Source organism: Prunus mume, linkage group LG7 (genome assembly GCF_029339155.1).
Source record: "Prunus mume cultivar Tortuosa linkage group LG7, ASM2933915v1, whole genome shotgun sequence".
Lineage (NCBI taxonomy): Eukaryota > Viridiplantae > Streptophyta > Magnoliopsida > Rosales > Rosaceae > Prunus > Prunus mume.
The window spans coordinates 5,260,434-5,276,595 of record NC_142704.1 but is presented as its reverse complement, the minus strand read 5'-3'; the positions used below and the strand labels follow the sequence as shown (position 1 = coordinate 5,276,595).

At 38.6% G+C, this 16,162-nt stretch overlaps 2 protein-coding genes across 4 annotated transcripts; one reads left to right on the top strand and one right to left on the bottom strand.

Moving 5' to 3' along the window:
- Positions 1–4,510: 4,510 nt before the first annotated feature.
- LOC103338142 (transcription factor ICE1) lies at positions 4,511–7,912 on the top strand. Its single transcript, XM_008241330.2, has 4 exons — positions 4,511–6,013; positions 6,668–6,895; positions 7,168–7,338; positions 7,569–7,912. The coding sequence occupies exons 1-4, from the start codon at positions 4,871–4,873 to the stop codon at positions 7,650–7,652; spliced, it is 1,626 nt and encodes a 541-aa protein (XP_008239552.1). The 5' UTR covers positions 4,511–4,870; the 3' UTR covers positions 7,653–7,912.
- Positions 7,913–9,255: 1,343 nt separating this feature from the next.
- Positions 9,256–14,546, bottom strand: ARF2 (auxin response factor 2). Of its 3 annotated transcripts, none has more exons than XM_008241332.3 (15): positions 13,871–14,546; positions 13,646–13,758; positions 13,227–13,322; positions 13,030–13,086; positions 12,780–12,935; positions 12,599–12,683; positions 12,279–12,369; positions 12,025–12,189; positions 11,769–11,888; positions 11,610–11,685; positions 11,357–11,525; positions 10,360–11,258; positions 10,060–10,250; positions 9,763–9,977; positions 9,256–9,678 (listed from the first exon to the last, which is right to left on the bottom strand). In XM_008241332.3, the coding sequence occupies exons 1-14, from the start codon at positions 14,013–14,015 to the stop codon at positions 9,797–9,799; spliced, it is 2,544 nt and encodes an 847-aa protein (XP_008239554.2). In that variant the 5' UTR covers positions 14,016–14,546; the 3' UTR covers positions 9,256–9,678; positions 9,763–9,796. The 3 variants fall into 3 exon arrangements, with proteins under 3 accessions (XP_008239554.2, XP_008239555.2, XP_008239553.2); XM_008241333.3 differs by having other exon boundaries at positions 9,775–9,977; XM_008241331.3 differs by having other exon boundaries at positions 9,256–9,977.
- Positions 14,547–16,162: the final 1,616 nt, after the last annotated feature.

The following is a 16,162-nucleotide window of genomic DNA, read 5'->3' as shown; positions in this document are numbered from 1 at the left end:
TCAAAGTTGCAAGTATAATGTTTAATTCATTAGAATTACTATAAGTAAATTGAGTTTAAATTTGAGAATGTTTGAAAACTTTATTCTTTTCTACGAATTTAAATATAAATAGGGTAAATATTACAACAGAAAATTTTAAATTTTAAATTAAAAAGGGGGAATTTGGGGGGCCTCTCTTTGACAAAGTCCAATGATTAGGATGGGTTTGATTGTTTGTACATGTAAAAATATCAGGCAGTCCAGTGTTAGGCCTTTTGGGTCGGCAGCCTTTAGTTTTGGCCTTGTTGTTAATCCAATGACCATAATTTTGATTTGTTTTTCTAGTTTATTCTTCTTTTTGTTTTACCAACTTCTCCTTCATAGACAAAATTTCTTCCTTTCTCTTCTTTTGTAGGCTTTTATGGGTGGAGTATTTTGGGCTAATTGGACTTTCGAATCTTCTCCAGCCCAAGGTTTAAAAAGGGTTTTATTGAGGACTTAAATCAATTCATATGATTGAGCAAAGGAGGGTCGGCCCACTTTGTCATTCATGGACTGCCTCAGTAGGTTTTTCTCACTTCTCTTATGTCAAATTATAGTTCATATAAAATTCATAAATTTATATTCAAACAAAAGTTCATCTAGTCAAGGTTTCAAAGTAATGGTCTTGCTACAACATAACATGTCAGATTGTTTTACAAAAAATTACCATCATGTGAAAGTTTATCTTGGTTTATCCGGATTAGCTTATTTGAGCTTGGGCCTTTGTCAATGGGCTTCAACATTTTCCCGATCCTCAAAGTTTTTGTTCGACACCTTGAAGGAAGGCCAGGCTAGGTGGCTCAGCCCATTTCAACCTTCAGAGCCCCATGTAACACACAACGCTCAAAAGATAAAAAATAGAAAACAAAATAATAAAGGGAACGTATACAATGAGAAGTTTAGAGTGAGGAGCTTATTTGAGGGGTTCAATCCAACCATTAAACCATTTAAAATGTTTAAGTCCATTGATTTCCTCACATTTGTTGATGGTGGGATTGAACCCCTCAAATAAGCTCCTCACTCTAAACTCCTTATTATAGCCTTTTCCGAAGAAGATATGGAAGCAACACAATACAACATGTCAATTAACAATCGAAGGAAGGCCGGGATGGGTGGCTCAGCCCGTTTCAGCCTTCGAAGCCCCATGTAACACACAACGCGCAAAAGACAAAAAAACATAGAGCAAAAGAATGGAAGCAACACAATACAGTCAATTAACAATCTTCAACTGCAGCAAAAGTTGATTATTTTTCCATCTTTAAAGGAATAGGACATGGAGCGTCCGTGTAAATGTAATTTTAAGCCAAAGGGTACACAAAAAAGTTGATAATGTTCTGAGTTGTTGTGATGTGATAGTAAAAAAGAACGTTTCCCTTGCAAGTAATAAGAGTGTGGGGTAACCTGAAACTTAAGGGCAGCCTATTATTTTATGCCAATATGACAATATGCCATAGCTCACGGGGATAGTCCATGAATATTAAAGGCAGCTTTCCTTTCCAATTGCCATAGGAGCCAGCCAGCTGAGCTGCAACTTAATTAAAATTCTTGTCGCCCTTTCTTTGCACTTTGGCATCCGCTTACATTTAACATTGATTACACTTTCAATGTGGTCCATATTTCCCACTAGCCCTTTGTTTATTTTTATAGATTTAGTGGGTCCCCATGATAAATAAGGTTCCAGTTTTGATACATTTGTGTATATGTGTGGTACTCTTTCACTCGGAGCCATAGGAAATGAATATGGCCTATGCTATGCCATTGCTTCACAAGTATTTGGATCTAAGATTCAAAAATATAGAGCTCGATTGTATGAATTTGAAGTATCAAGTTATAAATTCAAGTTTGGGATTAGGGTTGGAGTTGAAGATGATAATTCGGATAAGTTCAGGTGAATTTCAACAACGTAACTTTCAAATTAAACTCAACCCTGATTTGATCGGATTGGTAATTTCTTAACTCGAGTCGAACATGTTTCAAATTGATCCATCCAATCCAAGTTACACCTCTGGATGAGTTTTAAGTAGGAAAATGTAAATGGATGAGATTTTCCTAAACTAATATTCATAACATTTGAGCCATATTGAAAAGAGTTTGGTTTGGTTAGGGCGCACACAGACTAGACCAAGGGGTAAGGGCAAAGAGAGATGAGAGATGGGGGAAGTAACCGTTGAGCAACCACAGATCTTTGAAAAGGAAAAAAGGTGAAAGAGAAAGAGAGGTTTCATTGGGTAGTAGGTGCGGTGAATAGAAAGAACCTCACGAGATGCTTGGGGTTTCCTTCTATTACATCAATTATCAATATTCAATATCAATCCATCCCCTCTGAATATTATTCCCTCCCTGTCTCTCTCTGCCCTGCCAGAACTCCCTCCTGGCTACTTTCTCTATATGCAAATCCCATCCCATCTCTATTTACTCTTTACTTTTTGAATCAAACTCCTACACTCCTACTCTGCCTATTTAATTGTGTTTCAACCATAATACTGGAACTTTGTAGAACTTTGTTGTTCAAGGTCAAATAAGGCTGCCTCTTGGGAGTTTTGATTAGTCATTAATACTTCAACGACTGTGATCTAATGACAGAATGAGTATGAGACAAGTTGTAAACTTAAACAAACACTTGAGCGGTAAATGAATGAGCATGAGACGAGCGGTAAACTTAAACAAATAGTTGAGCCGCAAAGAATGAGCATGAGACGAGTTGTAAATTTAAAGATACGTCAAACTTTTGAAAGGGTAAAAACAACGTTTGAGTGGTAAAAGGATAAGCATGAGTAAAGAGATTCGAATTTACCAATATGGATGTAGGTGTCAAAAGGATATTACAAGCAAAAGATGAAAGGAAACAAATAGTTGGTGAAACTGCACCATCTTCATTACCATTTGTGATTATACTCAAGACACCCTACTTTTGGTTATAATAGTTCCCTTGTTGAAGTAGAGGGGAATTACAAGGCAGCACAGAGAAAAAAATGGTTCTGCTTTACCAAATCAGCTTGCAGACACTGCAATTCTTATTCTAATTTTATTTTTTTCAATACTTTTAAAGCACATTTCGTGTAACATGTAGTGTTCATATATACTGGGCCTGTAGCTGCAAACAACACGTTCTTTGCTCATGGCCAAATGCAAGAAAAGAAAAAACCCCAGAAAAAAAAAAAAATGGAAAAATTGTTGAAGAAAAACAGCTTATCATCATGTTGTGAATGAGACAGGTAGCCCATTGGGACCACTGACCGCACAGTACACACCTTAAATATCATCCAGTCTATCCTCCAATTGCTCATAGCAGGACATTGGCTTTTATTGACACAAATTTTGAAGTAGAGGGATAGAAACTATCAATATTTTCCTTTAATTGACTGCAATAATGCCTTTGCATTACATGCTTTCAGTAATTTATACTTGAAAACAAGATGCTTAGAAAACTCTAATTGGTTTCTCGAATACTTTGAATCCAAAATCGTTTTGACATCTAATGTTGATCAGATTTAACATGTATGTCTTATGAACACTTTCGGGATAAGGACCCAAATGAATTCTTACACTCATTACATTATGAACCTCCAAGGGATTTGAAGCACTAACGTTTTAAGAATTAGGGTCTATCGAATCATAAGATGCAATTGGAAGGTATGGTTGGTAAAATCTACTAATGACCTTGGCTTAATACGCGTGCAAGGCGTGTGTAACGCATAAGAATTAAAGGTAGAAAAGTATTATGAATTACTTAAGAGATAAGTGATTTGGATGGAAAAAGAAGTACCATTGGGAAGGATAGTGCAAGATGTAGTCAATATCAAGTTAAGGAAACTACGTTAATAGCCATGACTAGTAGTCCAACGCTCTAATGACATGGCCTTAACCCACATGTAAGGCGTGTGTAACGCAAAAGAGTCAAGTGTACAAAAATATTATAAATTACTTTAAAGCAAGAAATTTAGATGAAACAATAATATATATAAAAAAACGTACAATTATAAAGTTTAGTGTACGATGTAGCCAATATAAAGTTTAGGAAACAATGTTAGTAATCATGACAGTTTGAACGCACTAATGACCTAATTTAACACACATGAAAAGCGTGTGTAATGCATAAGATAATATCATGAATTGAATAAATTAAACACTAAAAAAACTGAAATTACTCAGAAAATGGTTGAAGTGCATGAACATTTCATTTCTTCCAGCAAAAATAAAATATCCTGAAATTTATAAATCTTTTATATTATGAGTGTGTGTTTCAAAGTTTCAAAGTTTCAAAGTTTCAAATGTGTGACAACAAGGAAGCAATATTCACCTTTGAAAAAAAACAAAAAACAAAAACTGCATTGAAGCACTAAAAACAAAATTTAAATTGGGAACCACCTTTCTCCCTTACACGTGTAAATTACGTTAATCTGTAATTATGGTTCATAATTTTCCTGTAGTATTTAGATGCTTGGGATTAGAGGGCTCATATAAATCTCATATGAACCTCACATTATCCCCAACACAAAACCAGCTGAGATTTATTCTGCAAGATTTACAGGAATGCAGAAAAACCATGTACTCAAATGCAGCAGAGGGTATGAAAAGCGAAGTTCGGTTACTAAACGCAATCATCATATAAATCCAAATGGTGATAAGGTGGATTAGTCTGTAACGTTTTCAAGGCTAGCGTGTCAAGAAATTGCCATAAAGCTCTGCCCTTTTTCTTCTGCAACGTCCATTTCTTCCTTCCTTAAAAGCTCTTTCTCTCTCTCTCACTCTCGCTTTTCTTAGCTCAGCAGCTCAATTAACCCATTCAGTTTCTGCTGAGTCAGTCACTTTCCTTCAGTTCCCCGAGAAAAAATCCAGAAAAGAGAAAATGCTGCCTAGGCTGAACGGTGCCGTTTGGATGGGTGATAGAGAGGACAGAGACTCTGCTTCATGGAATAGAACCACCGCCGCCACCACCAACAACATCAATTGTGGTGTTGTGGAGAGCAAGGACGAGTTGGGCTCTCTGTCTACCTTCAAATCCATGCTTGATGTTGATGATGATTGGTATCTGCCCAATAATAGCATTCAGAGCCATTCAGATGTCCGAGACATAGCCTTCTCGCCGAGCTTTGCTGACCCAGAAAGCTTGCTGCTCAACCCAGTGGACTCTTCCTCTTCTTGCTCACCGTCTTCCTCGGTTTTCAACAATCTTGACCCAAATCAGGTTCATTACTATTTGCCTCAAAATTCCACCTTGTCTTCGCTCCTTAATGTTGTTCCTAATAACCCTCTGGAGCATGGCTTCGATTTGGGCTGTGATATTGGGTTTCTTGACACTCAAGCATCGAGTGGTTCAAGTTTAATGAACAGGGGAGGTGGGGTTTTAACTGGGTTCAGTGGTTTGAGCTCAAATAACCAGATGAATGCTCAGGATTTGTGTTCAAATTTGCAATATTCAACTACCCGTCTGCCTCAATTGCTTGAAAATAATTCAAATTTTTTGGGCTTTCGGGGTTTTGAGGATACTTCAGCGAATGCTTTGTTTCCTAATAGGCCTAAATTATTGAGACCCCTTGACTCCGTCCCTGATGTGGGAGCACCGCCCACTCTTTTTCAGAAAAGAGTTCAGAAGAACTTAGCTGATAATGGAGGAAATTTGGGTGTTTTAGGCTCAGAAGGGGGCCTGGTTTTGAATCATATGGAAGGGGTTGAGAGGAAGAGGGAAATGGGTGAGGAGAATGAGAGGAAGAGGAAATTGAGCGGGGGAGATGATTTTGAAGATGTGAGTATCGATGGTTCAGGTTTGAACTACGATTCAGATGACTTTACTGAAAACACTAAGATGGATGATGGTGCTAAGAATGGCGGTAATAGCTCGAATGCGAATAGTACTGTTACTGGCGGAGGGGATCATAAGGGGAAGAAGAAAGGGTTGCCTGCTAAGAATTTGATGGCTGAGAGGCGCCGCCGGAAGAAGCTCAATGATAGGCTGTATATGCTTAGATCCGTTGTTCCAAAGATCAGCAAAGTAAGAATTTATTTTACATTACACCATTTTCTCGTGAATTTGAGTATGCACTGATGGTATGTTTTAGGTGATTAGGTCCTCAAGATACATAAGAAATTTGTTTTTAGGCTTTTGTTGAAAGAATTGCACCTTTTACCGGGTTCCAAAATGCTTCACTTCAATTGAAGATAGTATCAATTTCTCTCACATGGACTCTGGTAGCATGCCCTTAAATTTTCTACATTTCAAAATACTACCGTCTTGTTCAAAATCAAACAGTTGGTGCAGACTAAAACAATTTTTTTAAAAGGATTTTTTTTTCTTTAACAGGTGAGTTCAAAATTGAATTTCATTTCTCACTACAATTGACATCAAAGTTACAGGAAATATGTAGTTGGAAGTTGGAAAGAAATAACCACCACTCTCAGTTATTGTTTATGTCCAATTGCTTTGAAGTTCATTTAGTGAAGTTATAGTAACTCAAGTAATATTTACTGTTATTTGCTATTTGAATTTTGAAGTGCAATAAGTACTTGTTCAAACTTTTAACCAACTGAAACGAAAGATAAGTCAGTAAGTCACCATTGGGAGGAGCTACAAAAAAGCTCTTAAGGCTTTGTTTTGTGCTTCATGAATATCATATGATTCAAATGACATTCCGTTTTGTGATATCAGATGGACAGGGCATCAATCCTTGGGGATGCAATTGAGTACTTGAAGGAACTTCTGCAGAAGATCAACAACCTCCATAATGAATTGGAGTCAATCCCTCCTGGGTCTTCGTTGACGCCTACCGGAAGTACTTTCCACCCTTTGACACCCACTCCGGCTACCCTGCCAAGTCGTATCAAGGAAGAACTTTGCCCCAGCTCATTACCTAGCCCAAACGGCCAACCTGCAAGGGTACCCCCTCTATGCTTGAAAATTGATTTTTGAGTATCTTCAATCCAGTGGTCTACTTCAGATTTTCCTCTTATAATCCTGAAACTTTTCTAGTGAGAAATAAATGATTGATGCATTCTCTTCTTTAACTTGAAGTGATTTTACTTTTTTCTAAAAAGCAAAAGGAAGTTATTCACTCTGTTAGTTTAGATCTTTATTTATCCTAGAACCTTTGTGCCACTGTCTTAGCAAATGTTTCACTATAGTGTTCTGATGTTGATGATTATGCATAGGTTGAAGTTAGGCTACGAGAAGGAAGAGCAGTGAATATCCACATGTTTTGTGGGCGCAGACCTGGTCTCTTGCTCTCGACCATGAGAACTTTAGATAGCCTAGGGCTAGACATCCAGCAAGCTGTCATTAGCTGTTTCAATGGTTTTGCTATGGATATCTTCCGTGCTGAGGTATTATTCCCTACAGTCATCAGTTCTTTACATATACAAACTTGGACTATTGTTATCATTGATGTACGTTTTGTTATCAGAGATTTGTCTCACATATTCAAATAAGAATCCACGCAATCTACTTTTAGATTGACAGTCAATGTAAACATGTTAGACTGTTTGTCGAGGACCACATGTACTTATACTATTACTATAAACCAGTGCTACAGCTAACTTCCATCTATTTTCAGCAATGCAAGGAAGGTCAAGACGTCCACCCGGATCAGATAAAAGCAGTACTTTTGGAGTCAGTCGGGTTCCATGGCTTGATATAGATTGCAGCAAAACAACAAACTGAAGTTGCTTTAACCAAAGACAGGAGTCGTCATGCAATTTGTATATGTTTTGCTTTGCCATAGCTCAATTGCGTCGTGCATCAAATTTTAATTAGCAGCTTTTGAAGAAACTTTGTAGGTTTGCTTTGTATCATCAGAAAATTCAGCGTCAGTCAGACCTGGATTGACTGAAAGAAAAAAAATTTAATTCTCAGCCCTTATCTTTTCAAGTTCTTAAATAAATTGGCCCTTTAGAACCATTGTTTTTATCTAGTGGTGATTGTGTTTCATTTCCTTTCTCTCTGGGGTGATTGATTGAACCCAAAAACTATGTTCCATACCAAGGAGCTTCTATAATGAGGGGGCTAAGTTGAGGGGTTTCAGTCCAGTCATCCAATAATAGCGATGTAATTGATTGGATGGCTATTAAAAAGAACCCCTCATTACAGTGTTTTTTGTACTGGAATTGCAAATGTTTGTAAAACTTGGAAAGCGATTCCAAGTTCGAATCTCTTAAAATTAAAATGAATAAAAAAAAAGGGGATTTGAAAGGAAATAAGTAGACTTGGGCTTCATCCTGGGCTTGCCCATAACATAAGGCCTTTGTGATTTATGAGAAGCTGAAAGCGGAAAGAAAGGGACCCAATGGTCCCAACCTAAATATCCAGATCCTTGTGTGGTGTGGGGTGGTGTGTGGTGTGTGGTGTGTGAGAGGTGCTTCCGTTGTTTGCATATGCTTTTGCCTGTCGTGGGTCATCGTGAATATTAGAATTCCACGACTTGCAGTTCACGAAAACGGTGTCGTATAGTATATATGGCTTGCATCATCTTATTATGTACTGATGATAATTTTCGTACAGTGGACAGTCCTTTTTAACATCACAGTCAACACTAAGACTTTGGGACACCCGGGAGAAAACGTTGTCGGTGACAACAATGTCATGTGTCCACTGTCTCTCAAGTCTTCAAGTTTGTTCACGTTCAGTTGAGGCCTAAAAAGTCTGCCAAAAAGATAAGTTGATGTGTAAACAGCACTATCAATGAAACCAACACCCCCAACAAGGAAATATCCCTAGCATTTGAACTCTGTATTTTAGGAAATATTCCTAATTTTCGTCGAGGGGTCAATTAAATTACATAAATTGACAGGTTCGTTCATATACTAATTCCAGGGAATTTGTGGTTCAGAATTTTTCTGTTTAGGGCCAGTTTTGAGTCTATAGGATGAGGTCTGTTGTTAGGAGGCTTCCTCTTCTCTAATAAACAATGACATCTTATTTTTAGGCTAGAAATCAATGATCAGAAACAACTAATTTCTAGGTTATCTTCCAAGAATTATTCATGCAAAACATCAGCTACATCGAAATTGTTTAACCGTTCGATGACCAAAGACGTATACGATTCTGATCATTGAACACTATACAAGACTTTTTCAGCAACAAGACGTATACGATTCTGATCATTGAACACCATACATGACCTTTTCAGCAACAACATCCACTGGTTACTTACAAATTACAATCATCCATTGCACAAATATCTTCAACAATGCCAGACAATGCTCAATATTTTATGATTTTGAAAAAGAAGAAAAACAAAACAATAGACTAAAATCATTAAGTAATTTCCTTCTTAACCCAAAAAGCATAGCATCTGGCAATCTGTGCACTTACTTACATTACAAGGTTGGGAAAAACAGGTAAAACAGGTATGTACAAGGTGGAATTGTTTGAAAGAGCAAGGCCACATTGCCTTACTCGAAACAAAGGGTAGTGTATACATATATATATATATATATATATATATATCTATATCTATATATAACCGGACACTTGAAAATAAACTAACTCCAGAACATGTCCAAAACTGAATAAAACCACATGTGCCGTCATCTATCTTGGACTTCTCAGATGAAGTTAAAAGTCCAATGGAGAAACAGCTTACATCCACCTCTGTTACTTCATATATCCGAATAGCTTAATAGAACTCTCACAAATGCACCGTCACTAATCTTCCCCCCAAAACTCTACAGATTTCCAGTAAGAAAGCATGATCAAAATGGCTAAAACGGGCATAAATGGCCAACAAAAGCATCTTTAATTATATATACCTAGTCATATACCTACAAATCTTCAGAATCAGGCCTAACATTTTCCGGGAGTAGATGCTTTAGGAAGTAGCTGAGACTTCCCCTCTCTTGCATCTGCACCCTCCGCAACCAATGATAAATTCTCCTCCCCATGTGAATTTAGAGTCCCAGGGTTCATCTTTTGAACCTCCTCTCTGGTGTAGATGAAAATCTTCCGGACTATGCCACAAAATTCCCTGAAACACACATATAAGCAATGTAACTTTGACTTACAAGTACGAAGATCAGTTTTCAGATTAAAAAAATGTAAATACTTACTGCCAGGGATCATCTCCAACAAGCATCATATCACCCTCATCATCAGTGTACACAATCAACCAATTCTTTTTCAGGGCCATCAGCTCACCGTCAAATTCAAACAATTTGTCCAATGCAGCAATCAGTTCCTTGTAGTTATTGAACTTCGTAAGATCAACAGACCTACCAAGTGCAATACCTTGTTTGTGAACCTGAAACCAAAAGCAACAATTAAGTACTGCTTCCGATACACTTTCATATTGTCAACAGAGTTCCAAATAAAGCCTAAGAAAACACAATGTCAGGACGAGGAATATGTACCTTGGTACAACTCCTAGTTGAACCTCCCTGTGGTTTAACCTGACCATCTCTGACATGTTGCTGAGAAGTTTGTAACAGTTTATCCGGCTCACTAACAGCTAAGGGATTCTCCACTGATTTTGTGCCCCTTGATTTATCAGACTTCTGGTCAGACTCAAAAGTATGAACTTGGTTATGGTGAGGTGACCCAATCATCGCATTTCTGTGTGACAATGCAGCCTCTGGTGCTATGAGAGGAATACCAAAGAGCTTGTAGTTTCCATCTTTAGGCTTCACAACCTCCTGTTTCTGTAGTGACGCATGTTGTGGCATGACCTCCCTTGCATTCGCAGGATTCTCGAAATGTGATGGGGGTGGAGGCATTAGCCAATTTCCTTGTGGGTGGTCAACTCTATGACCATTCAGAACAGAATAGTCACTAAATCCACCATATCTAGTATTCCCTTGCGCTTGGTAAGCCATATTGCCAATGGGAGGGCCCTTAAGATTAGAGTCCAAGCTAAGGGACAGAGATGAGGGCAACATGGACCATGACTGCAAGTTAAACTTGCCTTCCTGATCTAATGAATGCTTTCTCATTGAATTACCAACAGCTTGATCAACAAAAGGTGGACAGATACCACGCGACGAATCAACATTAGTCCCAAAGCCTGACAACAGATCTGTGTAAGTTGGTTCATGCCTCCCTGAAGGCATCCAGTTCTCTGAACTATATCTTCTTGAAGCAGAAATGACGTCAATCTTCTCATCATCTACCGAAGGTGTCCACGCAAGAGACTTTTCAGCAGTATCAGACTCGCTATCCACAAAATTGCCTCTCAAGGTCGAGAATTCTTGACCTTGCAAGACCCTTGAAAACCCACCTGGCATTGCAGGGTCTGCAGTTACTTTTGAGGAACCTACGAAAGAAACAAAGAAGGATAATTTTAGTTCCTTTGGGTAGCAAGAACACTACAAATCTTCTGGATAAAAAACTTTCAGGTTTCTAAAACTGTACCTTCCCTGGTGAGAATAGACTCTGGAGACGAGGGTACCATGTTTGACCGAGGCCTTTTTGGCCGGGGCATCGGGAGGGGATTCAGTGCTGGAGGAGCAAGAGCAGGCTCTATTTTCCAAGGTGAAACTCTCTCTGGACGAGGTATGGTTGAAGTCTCATCCCATCTCACCTTTAAGAAACATAAGAACGTTAGCTTTAGCTTTAGCATACAAAATAACTAACATCACATGGTGTCATAAGGAACTGATACTACCTTAAGGGATCTCCATTTGGAATCTCGCCATCTGTTGGTGTCAGCATCTTCAATTCCAATTATGGTACCAGTAAACCTACAAAAAGATAAAAGTCTTTACAAACTTTCTGGTTGAAGGGAGAGGAAGCATAACATAAAATCAGCATCCATCAACCATACCTCTGCTCCGGAGCTTCTTCACCTTCGAACCTCATCTTGAACCTCATACCTATAGAATAGTTGTTCTTAACAGACTCCATGTACTGGTCAAATGGAACAATGAATTCAGCAGGGCTTGTTCTGTAAACAAACATTTTCACAAGCAATTAGAAAAAATTCAAGCCTGAACAAATCAACAGGTGCAATTGTTTCCAATATCATCTCATAATAAGATCTCAAACTAAATGCTTAAAAATTCAAAGAAAAGAAACAACACCTTGGCTTGTAGTACACAGTGAACATCGTCCCTGTTAAGATGGCGTGCCATGCAGTAGCAAGGACACCTAGGTGCATACTGTGACTAGATATCACTGAAGATGGGGCACTGCCTTGCTGTCTCATTGCACGTCTAACACCAACACGGAGCTCCCCGTTTTCACCCCTAGATGTTTACATGATGGTCCCATATAAGAACACAAGAAATCCAATTTAAAAAACCAATACATGGAAGCTCAAGTATGTAAGACTAACCTTAAAAATATAAATGCATCTCCTGCAACAAGCCTCTTGGAGCTAACAAAAACACTCCAACCACTTTGAAGCAAATGCCTCCGGGGTTGACCTGCCATTCCCAATATAATGTTAATTAAACAATACAAAGCTATAAAACATGTAGAACTTACTAGTCGCCAACAAAGCAAACCAAACTAAAACACAAAAGAATGACCCAAATATTAGTACAATCATCAACCTTGTCATTAACAATGGTCCCCAGACAGAGATTGGGTAACACAGCAAATCCACAGGAGAGTGATGAACTTAATAGTTAATATCAAATACATAGAAGTTACCTCGGAAGATATGGCGAAAGCGCCACTCATTTGCATGCAAATCTTTTGCAACCAACTCCTGGGTTGGAGGCTGGCGAGACATGTCCTACCAAAGAACAAACCAAAAACAGCCACAAATAAGCTAATTTCCGGGGGGAAAAAACAAGGGAATGCATCAAACTACAAGGTCACAAAAACCAACCAGTGGTGGAAGGCATTCATCTGCGTGCCGCCTCAGCACTGAAAATCCACCATGAGTGCTTGTATCCGAAGCAGTTAGAGTCTTACAAAATGAATGTACTTGAAATCGAGGTGGTGGAGGGGGTGGAGGTTCCTTCTCTACCGCATTCTCATCTTGCTAAAATTTAAAAGAACATCAAACCATCAGAATCTCAACCATAATCAATTTCCCTTAAATATTCATAAACTATAAACCTTGAGAGGAAACTTACACTTGGCTCAGGAAGTAAAGTGACTTGTGCAAATACCTCATCAGTGTCCGGTTCAGCCTACAATTCAATAGCAAGAAATTTATCAATTTGTTTCAAAGCTAAAGGTCTGAAGTACATAAGAAGTTGCAAATTAATTAAAATTCATAGACTTCAAAGCCTAAATTCTTAATTTCTTTATGAGATCGGACAGTCACTACCTTCAGTTGTACATGGATAACCCGGCAAAGGATCTTTGAGGGAAGATTATACACAGGCATCTGTTGGTCAGCAACCTGATTAGTTGACGCCTCCACCTAATCAGGACCCAGAAAACACCATTGATTATTAGTAACGAACAAATATTCAAAAACAGAAACACTCCAGAAATGCTAGTAAAAAAAAAAAAATTCTCAAATGCCTAAACAAACAAAATTCCCCTTCGAAATCGCATCAGTTTACATCTATAATGAATGAACATGTATTGAACAAAAAAAAACAATTGATTACTCATCAACCTCATTAAAAGCACCGGCGCCCAAAGGAAGAGCCATGAAAAATGGAAAAAAATGAAAAAATTTGAAACTATGTGAGCTGAAGCCAAAACATCGTTGGTAGAATAAAGAATTTGAAAGCCAACCTGCTCGATGTGTCCCTGAGGGAAGTAAAAGACACGTTCCCGTTCACGCGGCACAGTCACGAGCGGCCCAGCGCAGGCGTGCCAAAGCTCCGTGTAAAGTGCAGTCTCAGCATCTACATATAAATCAAAAGAATAGAAAACCACAACAATCAGAACCCATAGCACATGGAAACTCGAGAACCCACAACTTGTCGGCAGAAATGAAACCAAATTCGCCGGAATTACCTCTACCGGCGACGGAAACAGTGGGATGACTGTTTTGCCCTTCTAAGTTATTCCTAGCATCGTTATGGTCACTGAAACCGGACGAGAAGCTATCTCCCCTCTGGTTCCCGCAATTGTCCTTTATCGAAACCTCCGATGACGTCATTTCTACAAAAGCTCAGAGCAGATCTCTCATCTGAAACTCTCAGCTGTACAATTTCTCAACTTTCACCCCCACCCCAAGATCCAAACACCCAAAACCCCTAGTCTTCAAACCACCACTAAAATCTATATATTCACCTCTGTTTCTCTCTCTCTTATACCTCAGTTGAAACCCTAACTCAAAGCTCAAACCAGAAGCTGTATCTACCAATCTCCAACTATAAACCGCTCTCTATCGCTCTGCTCGTACACTGGCTCGATGAAACCCCTTGGTTTCAGACCTCACAGCGAAGCTCTCTCAATTCTCAACCAATTCTATCGATTCGACCATCAATGTCCGCCTCTTCCTCTTCTCTATCTCTCTGTGCAACTCACGGTCTCTCTCTCTCTGCTTATCTCCCTATCTTCACCTCGGCTCTGCATGCAGGAAGCAGCTCCAAGCTTTTGTTCTCTCTCTCTCTCTCTCTTTCCCTTTCTCTGAGTCTCTGAGTGTCTGAAAAATGGAAGAGGCTCAACCCTGAGTGGTCAAAACAGCGTGCAATGATTTCAACCGCAGTCAATTTCTAACCAAGTCTACCGCGACTCTCATTCGCCGGTCACCGAGCCCTATCGCAACCGGTTATACCCGGTGGACAAGTCACCAAGCCCCATACAGCGACCGCCCGCTTACGTGTCTATTAGTAAAGGCGGCTCGGAGACAGTACAAACGACGCTCCACTCCACCATTCGCAGGTGTCGTTTCCTGATTCGCGCGCCCGAGTGGGTAGCGTGTAACGGCATCTATGACGGCTTCCAGGTGTCGCAGCGTGAGTGTTGCAGTAGGTAGGAGGAGCAGGTAACGGCGTTAAGTGGGAAAAGTTGTTGTGTTTTTATTGGGAAGTGGCGTTGTCGTGCTATTTACGGGCAGGCTTGGATGGATGTAGGAGAGTAGGAGGGGTCGTACTTAATACACTCCCCTTTCGAGTGTGCGCATCGTAACCATGGTTACTTTATTATTATTATTATTTTCTTTTCTTTTCTTTTTTTCTTGGCTTTGTGCCCTTCAACTGAACTCCCACAGTATATAATTTTTTTATAAAAATTTAATGATGTAGAAATTGACATGTAAATAATTGTATATACTTTTTTTAGTTATATTATAATTCATGGTAATTATTTTATATTACTGATTAAATGTATGAAGGTCGTCATTTAATGTATCTTTTCAACTGATTAAATGTCAACTTGAGTAGTACAAATGCATTGCAAGGCTAAGCTATAAGTCTATTGATTTACCCCTCCTGTCCTGCCTAGCGTTCATATAAGGACTTGTAACCATTTTTCCTTATTTAGGGGGGTAGCCCATAGATTAGGGAGACACCAAATTTGGATTAGGATCAACACGTACCTATTTATAGCTAAAGAGCCCTTTTGATAAACTACTTATTGTGGTCTCCTACTCAAATGGAATCAACAAAACTTGGTACCCGACCTTGAACTTGAATGACAGTAACTTTTAAATAATGTTAGGCATTGATTGTGACATTCTAAGCTTGTACTTAAAGACAATTCAAGTGTCCCATGTATGAAATCAAATGCGATACATCTTAACTCTTCGTCGCATTTTAATGTCAAACTCGTAAGTTTTCAAGTTAAGTTATTTCAACTTAAAAATTGATGGGAAAACAAAAACCAAAGATGAAATTCTTATAAACTTAGTTTGCGTAACGCAATTCCTAATCACCTACAATTTGTATTACCAAATAGCAGCGTTGATTTAGAAGTAATCCTAATTGTTGTCACATCAAGTGCTAACATTTCCATATATGCATGGACCATCTAGAACATTAGCCTTTCTATTTGTTCATTAATTTTCGCTTGTTGCAATAAATTCAAGCAACCTATGCAGGCAAAGGTCCTCTTAAATTTATAGGTTATACTTTTACATTCATATCACTTCTTAAAATTTATAGGCACAAAGACCATCAGTCATAAGGGTAAATATAAATAATTTCGACATAAAAGTTGCATAACTGAACAAACTAGACATGAATCGCGGCACCTAAATCTACCAATACAATAACTTTTAACTATCACAAATACAAAATACAAGTAGAGACTATAAAACAATCAAACACGTAACTCACAATAAATTAAAAACAATTAAAATTT

Bases quoted from the DNA above. Each gene is read 5' to 3' on its own strand.
- LOC103338142 (XM_008241330.2), top strand. From the start codon at position 4,871: ATGCTGCCTAGGCTGAACGGTGCCGTTTGGATGGGTGATAGAGAGGAC. The intron at 6,014-6,667 runs GTAAGAATTTAT...TTGTGATATCAG, and splicing joins TTGTTCCAAAGATCAGCAAA to ATGGACAGGGCATCAATCCT. The intron at 6,896-7,167 runs GTACCCCCTCTA...GATTATGCATAG, and splicing joins CAAACGGCCAACCTGCAAGG to GTTGAAGTTAGGCTACGAGA.
- ARF2 (XM_008241331.3), bottom strand. From the start codon at position 14,015: ATGACGTCATCGGAGGTTTCGATAAAGGACAATTGCGGGAACCAGAGG. The intron at 11,526-11,609 runs GTAGTATCAGTT...TGTTTCTTAAAG, and splicing joins CCAAATGGAGATCCCTTAAG to GTGAGATGGGATGAGACTTC. The intron at 10,251-10,359 runs GTACATATTCCT...TTTTGGTTTCAG, and splicing joins CAACTAGGAGTTGTACCAAG to GTTCACAAACAAGGTATTGC.